At 37.9% G+C, this 7602-nt stretch overlaps 1 protein-coding gene across 1 annotated transcript; it reads left to right on the forward strand.

Annotated features, from left to right (window-relative positions):
• The first annotated feature begins 7 nt into the window (after positions 1-7).
• On the forward strand, positions 8-3993 carry LOC107873200. The gene is made up of 2 exons (XM_016719947.2): positions 8-1523; positions 1868-3993. The coding sequence occupies exons 1-2, from the start codon at positions 1326-1328 to the stop codon at positions 2135-2137; spliced, it is 468 nt and encodes a 155-aa protein (XP_016575433.2). The 5' UTR covers positions 8-1325; the 3' UTR covers positions 2138-3993.
• Positions 3994-7602: the final 3609 nt, after the last annotated feature.

The raw sequence follows: 7602 nt of genomic DNA on the forward strand, positions 1-7602 counted from the left end.
TGTAAAAGATATTTTTCCAGAAAGAGCTGAAAAGTTTCTCTCTTCTTTCATTTTCTTCTCGAATGAACTAGGGTTTTATTTCAATTGTTTCATCGATTTTTGCTTAATATCAACATCAACATGGTATCAGAGAAGGGTTTTCGGTAGATCTACGGCAGGGCTTTCGATCGATATTACCCTTGTAAGAAGTTTTTCTGATCTTCAGCGAAGGAAGATTCTGCCTTGGTGACAATTTTGTTGAACGAGGCCTCATCTTCTTCAGGTTTAAGAAGAAGAACGGTAATTTCTTTCCATATGACTCCTTCTATGTAGCATCGACTGGGGATTATGCTTGTGATTGTCCGATTTGTTTGAATCTGGGTATTATCTTCGAATATTGAGTATAATCGTCTTCATTATAGTTTTCTCTACTATGTCGAATGCTCAGCAACGTAGTAACACTGTACCTTCGACCACAAATAATAGTTTCGATGAATTTACCCTAGACCCGTCGCATCCTTATTATTTCATCCATCTGAGAACCTTAGCTCTCAACTTGTACCTATAGTTTTTAATGGGAACCGTTTTGCTATATGGAGAAATAGTATGATTACTTCGTTGTCTGCCAAGAATAAATTAGGTATGGTAAATGGAAAATTTCCCCAGCCTGAGTCAAACAACCCGTATTTCCAATTTTGGGAAAGATGTGACCACATGGTCAAGGCATGGATTACAAACTCTTTTGTTAGAGACATAGCAATTAGTGTAATGTGTCTTCCTAGTGCTAGGGAGGTATAGAAGGACATAAATGATAGGTTCGGACAGTCTAATGGTTCTAGATACATACACATTTAGAAAGAGATAAATTCCACAGTCCAAGGGTCATCTAGCATATCTGCATATTTCACTAAGATGAGAAGCTTATGGGATGAGCTTAATGCTTCATATGTTGGGCCTGTATGTACATGTGGAGCACTAAGCAAATTCATCCAAGATCAACAGTTGTTCCAATTCTTAAGTGGTCTCAATGAGACATATAACACTGTGAGAAGCAATACCTTGATGACGGAACCCTTGCCTTCTATCAGTAAAGTGTATGGCCTTCTATAGCAAGATGAGAGCCAAAAAGAAACTCAACCTGGATTATCCAACTTTTCCAGTGATTCAGTCTCTTTTCATGCTTCCATGTCCTCACCCTCATCTAACAGCAAACCTTACAACCAAAAGGTCTCATTTAATCCAAACAAGAACTCAGCTGTGTCCATATCTTGTAGGTACTGTAAGAAACCTGGACACACTATTGAGACCTATTACAGACTCCATGGTGGTTTGCTGCTTGTGTTCAAATGATGGATGCTCATTTCCAAAGTCCTGCAAATGGTCCCAACATTTCAAACATCTTGTCTTCTCAAGAGGAATCACCACATGGTTTTAGTAAAGAGCAATATAATCATCTCATGAGTCTATTCCAGCAAGCACAAATTTCTCCCATGAATCTGGACATACTACTGCTGGTGAACCATCAGGTTTTGCCAACTTTGCAGGTTTGTCAAATAGCACTGTTTTTATATCTGAGAGTCATGTGCATAGTTCAACAGATTTAGGAGTAAATCCTTGGATTCTAGACTCAGGAGCTTCAAACCACATGACCCCATATAAATACTTACGTCATAACATACAACTTTTAGCTATTCCTTTTCTAATCACCTTACCAAATGCATACAAAGTTAAGGGGATATCTATTGGGTCATTACACTTAAGACATGATATTACTTCACATAATGTACTTTTGGTTCCTTCATTTCATTTCAATCTTCTTTCAGTTTATCAACTCATCAAACAATTGAATTGCTCAGCAATATTTTTCATCTCTACTTGTTATTTACAGGGTCCTTCTCTGAAGAGGCCACTGGAAATTGGTAAATCTTCAAATGGATTATACTACTATGCTGCTGATCATCCTGCACTTCCTCCCAGTCATATTTCTGTTGCTGCAACCTTTAATGATTTTTCTGCTTCTTCAATTAACAGTACTTTTCTTTCTTGGAATTCTCCTCAAACTGAGCATAAATTGGATTTGTTTTGGCACCAAAAATTGGGCCACATGCCTTATCATAAAATAAAAAGTATTCTTCTTACATTCACAACTCTCTTTTAAACAAAATTTCATTTGTGATGTTTGTCCCAAGGCAAGACAACATAGAAGTTCTTTTCCTAATAGTAGTATCCCTACAACATTGCCTTTTCAATTAGTCCACATAGATATTTGGGGTCCTTACCACACTAAGACATATAATGGGTTTAGATACTTTGTTACTTTAGTTGATGATTTCACTAGAGTCACATGGACACACCTTCTATCATGCAAAGGCAATGTTTTATCCATTCTTAAAACCTTTGTGGCCATGGTCAAAGTTCATTTCAACACTCAAGTTCAATCCTTTAGATCAGACAATGCCTATGAATTAGGTAGTAGTTTCAAGGTTGCTTCTTTCTTTTCTGAAAATGGCATTCTTCACCAAACAACCATTCCACATACACCACAACAAAATGGTGTTGTGGAAAGAAAATACAAATACCTCCTTGACACTTCTAAGGCTCTACTTTTTCAATCAAACCTTTCTATTAAGTATTAGGGTGACTGTGTACTTACTGCTACTTATCTCATTAACAGACTCCCTTTCTCAGTTCTGAGTAATATTTCTCCATATGAAAAACTTCATCAAGTACCCCCTTCTTATGATCACCTCAGATCTTTTGGGTGCTTATGTTATGCTCATTCTTCCTCCCTTGGGAAGGATAAATTCCAACCAAGATCCTTAGCATGTGTGTTTCTTGAATACCCTTGTGGGAAGAAGGCATACAAACTACTCAACCTTTCAGAACATTCCATTTTTTATTCTAGAGATTTCATTTTCCATGAATATATCTTCCCTTACTCATCTAAGCACATACTGCATCCCCCTTCAACACCTGTTTTACACATACCTCCTCTCACTTATTCAGTTCTTTCCAGTCCCTTTCCCCTTCTCCTAGCCCAGTCCCTCCTATTCAGCTTGATCTTTCTATTCCTCCTACTACTAGGAGGTTCTTCCGTGTATCACACACTCCTTCCTACCTATCTGACTATATCTGCAGCTTTGTTTCCAAGGTCCCTCTTGTTGAACCCCCCATGCATAAACCTCAGACTTATCAGCAGGTTGCTTGTCATCCTGCTTGGAAAGATGTCATGCTTCAAGAATTCAAGGCCCTTGAAGCCAATCATACTTAGGATCTTGTCCCTTTGCCTCCTCACAAGAAACCCATTTCTTGTAAATGGGTATACAAGATTAAACACAAATCTGATGGTTCTTTTGAACGATACAAAGCTAGATTGGTTATTCGAGGGGATACTCAGAGGGAAGGTATTGACTACAATGAGACCTTTTCTCTTGTGGTCAAGTTCACTAATATTAAGGTTCTCCTCTCTATTACTGTTAAAAGAAATTAGACCGTGTATCAACTTGATGTTAACAATGTTTTCTTACATGGTGATTTGGCTGAAGAGGTTTATATGAAACCTCCACTTGGTTTAACTTTGTCTACTTGCATTCCCACTTCTGCTCCCTTGGTTTGTAGATTGAGAAAATCATTCTATGGTCTCAAACAGGCCTCTCGACAATGGTTCTCTAAACTGTCAGATGCTCTGTCTATACGTGGTTATTCCTCCAGTCGAAATGATTACTCTTTATTCACCAAATCTGCTGGGGATTCTCTCACTGTACTAGCAGTTTATGTTGATGATATTCTCCTTGCTGGGGATGATGTAACTGAGCTGGATGCTCTGAAAATATTTCTTGATAATCAATTCAAGATCAAAGATCTTGGCTTAGTTCATTATTTTTTAGGTCTTGAGTTAACTTCTCATCCTCATTGTCACACCCCTTTTTTTGCACTAAAAAAAATGGTTATAATTTAATGTTCGAAAGGGTTTTATTATTTAAGTGACAAGAAATAAAAATTTGTTTTGGAAAAGGATTATTAACATTTTTTATTCAGAGTCGCCACTTGGCATAATCTGGTGTGCCAAGTCACCATTGGAAAATCCTTTTCAAAATCATTTGACTCTTTAAACTGGTTTGCGAGCAGAGATTCCGGCTAAGGAATTTTGTTGACCGAGGAGGAGGTGTTAGGCACCCCTCGATCCCGTGGTTCAACCACGATCGCTTGGTAGAGTGTATCGACTATTTTTTTGACACTAAGAAATGTATAAACCACACAAAAGAACGCAAAATAATCAAACAATAAACAAAACAAAACAATCCAAAAATGTAAAGTCCAGTCTAATTATACAGTCCAAAAATAGAAAAATACAAAAATATAAATCCTATTCTAAACTAAATCTAGACTAAGCTCCAATGCCTTACCCGATGCCGCGGGCCTTCATCACGATCATTTTTCGCCAACATGATACGTCAGGGCATTCCCCGGTGAATAAGTACATAAGATCTCAGGGCATTCCCCAATAAAATGAATACATTTCTCAATCTTGTGCGGTAAAATAGAAAGAAACAACCACCAAATATTCACACATTCAACAAATCACCAAGAGTCCTAAACTTTTCTTACCCAAAGCCTACGATTTGCTTACCGATCCTCATGCCAAAACATGATATTTATTCCGAGTTAAACAAAACAACAATAAACCTAAATCGATCTATATTCACCCTTTTTATTAATTTTTCAATTCGTCCCAAATTCATGATCAACCAATGATTAACACATGCTTCGATTATCAAATCATTTTTTTTTCAAAATCCAAAACCAACATCAACCAACACACAACTACGATTCAAACATACCAAACAACAAATCATTCACATTCACGTAAAAATTAAAGGGAGAGAAGATAGAATTGGACCTCGATGATGACTTTGTTCCAAATATCAGTCAATCAAAAGACAAAATCCACGCACCGAAGAACCTCAATTCGAACCTCGACTACAAACTTTCCAAATCAGTTAAGAAACAACCTAGAAATGTGATAACCCAAATCCCGACCCGAGCAAAATAGATCTCGATTAGAAGGTTTCGAAATTCATTAGTACTTCAATGAAAGGACAGAATCCGCGTCGAAGAACCTTGATTCTGAACCTCCATTCGAACCCCAACTCCGGTATGTATCATTTTTTCGTCTTCCACTAACCCAAAACAAAAATCGAGGAAAACAGATAATACCCGAACACAATTTCCAATTAATTCTTGCTTGGAATCAACTTGAATAGTCGGTCATGGAGGATTTTGGGACCATGATGGGTCTATCCACTGAGCTCAAGTCAATTTCGGAGTAGAGTTCGCCGGAATAACTAAAATGAAAGTTGCGACTAACAAATTTCGGTTCGATTTTGCTAGTTTTCAACTAGTGGAGCCGATTTTAAGTCTCTATGATGGAATTCGATAAGGATTGGATAATTTCGGTGAGCTGGGTGTGTCGGATTTAAGGGGAACAGTGATTCCGGCAAAACTTTGACAGAATTTCAGAGTAGTGCGAACTGATTTCCATCCATTCCTCTCTCTCTACTTTTACTCAATTTTACCCCATTTACGTTTCTCCTCTCTCCCTGATTCTCTATCCCTCTTCATTCATGATATGTGGGGGTATCGTGTATGGTCTGTGTGTGAATAGAATTGAGAATGGTATTGTTGTGTAATTGATCAAAAATGAAAAATCACCGTCCCCTTCTTTTTTCTATTGTATGTGTCTATAGGAAAAAATGGAGGTCTGGTCCTCTATTGTGCTGTTATATGGAGTGTATATATGCTGTGAGGGGTCACGTGGGTGGGTATTAGGGTAGGGTAGATGGGGTATTAAGGTGGGGTAGAGGTAGGGTGTGATGTGGTTTATTTTGATTGGATAGGTTGTTAGAATAAGATGTAGGGGTTAGGATAGGATAGAATTTGTTAGGGAGTTTGTTATTTTTTTTTGGTATTTTGTGAGGGTATAATAACATGGATGAGGGTACACGGTATTTTGTGAGGGTATAATAACATGGCGAGCTTTGCTTTGGATATAGTGAAGTATTGGTGACTAGCTAGTGTGCTGTAAACCTACCACTGTTATCTGAAAGAACATGCTCATCAAAGACGACATCCGTTAGGATTAGGGCACAGAACAAGCATGGGAATCACATTGGTAAAATTGCCCTAAATTCATGTTCATTTCTACCAGCTTTTGAGGGTAGCGAGGTCATTTTAACTTCATCCCAATTTTTATCTACACTTATTCTTATCTACACCTATTATTATTATTATTATTATTATTATTTCTTTCCCTCTTTTTTTTTTCTTTTTTTCTTTTTTTCTTTTTTTTTTGTATCAATCTCTGTTCTTTTCCTATCTCTCGTTATCTATCTTTATTTTATCATTCTTTATGGCTTTTGTTTTTCTTTAAAAGAGGAAAAATAATGACAAACAACGAAACAAAATGATTAGATCGAACCCAAAAGTAGGTTGCCTACGTATCATGTTGTACATGAATCAGATCTTGCGTAGTTCGGACAGCATGTGCATAAAAATCACCCACTCTTTTTTTTTTGCGAAAACAAAAATAAACAAACAAAGGAAAGACGTAACATCATAACATTTTGAAGAAAGAAAACAACAAAAACGTACAAAAAGTTTGGGACCACTTTAAAACTAAACAACAAATACGAAACAACATTCTAGACCCCTAAGACGACATAGGTGAAATTACTAATAAAGACCCTAATACCAAAAACAACTTGACTTTGACTTAAAGCAGACACCACCCTATAATGACAGACATATAAAAGACTCAAATTGAATAAAGATAAGAAATGCTCTTTCAGACTGGTGCTCTGAGTGATGACCCTGGCTGAGATGGACCTGCCTTTGAAGTTTTCTTTCTCCCATTTAAACTTTGTAACATATCCTGTAAAAGACACCCTGATATTAGGGAAGAAGCTTCGGGCCCATATTTCTACCTCATGAGGAGTGCACTCGGAAAGATTATTCTGACACCTTTCTATCATCTTGAACAACTCTGCTAACTGAACTCTCAGTGCTTCCACTTTGGACCCCGCACTTTCATCCTGATGGTCGTCTACTATGCATTCTTTCTGTATTCTCCCTCTAAGCTGTGCTGGTAAGGGTTGACTGACACCCCGAGGGATAGATTGAAGCCAGACCTTATATCCCTGAGTATGGCCCGGATTATCCAAACTTTTTTTGAGTGTGTCCACACCTAGCTTTGTTGCATGCTTCCAAAACTACTCGTACTTACTCTCACCTAAGGCTTGGTCCTTGAAGTAAGGCTTGGTCCTTGAAGTACTCAACATCCTTCAGAAGATCCACTGCTGGTGGCACGTCCTGCAGCCTACCCAACTGGTGCATTACCTTAGAAGAACTGTATGGTCTAGTGCAATTGAGCCCTAACATAACTAAAGGGAGCTGCGTCTGACAACCCAACAAGATTGTCTTTGGTCGAAGCCACAGATAAGTCTTCAAAATGTTATCCCCGGTTCTTGACTCAAGAAATTCAATCCAAGCGTCGACTCCCACGGGTAGCGAGAATTTATCCAAACGCAACCTGGAGTCCATGGCTTTCACTCGATTGGGAATACA

The sequence above is a fragment of the Capsicum annuum genome, unplaced genomic scaffold, assembly GCF_002878395.1.
Source record: "Capsicum annuum cultivar UCD-10X-F1 unplaced genomic scaffold, UCD10Xv1.1 ctg61917, whole genome shotgun sequence".
Classification (NCBI taxonomy): domain Eukaryota; kingdom Viridiplantae; phylum Streptophyta; class Magnoliopsida; order Solanales; family Solanaceae; genus Capsicum; species Capsicum annuum.

Bases quoted from the DNA above. Each gene is read 5' to 3' on its own strand.
- LOC107873200 (XM_016719947.2), top strand. From the start codon at position 1,326: ATGATGGATGCTCATTTCCAAAGTCCTGCAAATGGTCCCAACATTTCA. The intron at 1,524-1,867 runs GTTTGTCAAATA...TGTTATTTACAG, and splicing joins AGGTTTTGCCAACTTTGCAG to GGTCCTTCTCTGAAGAGGCC.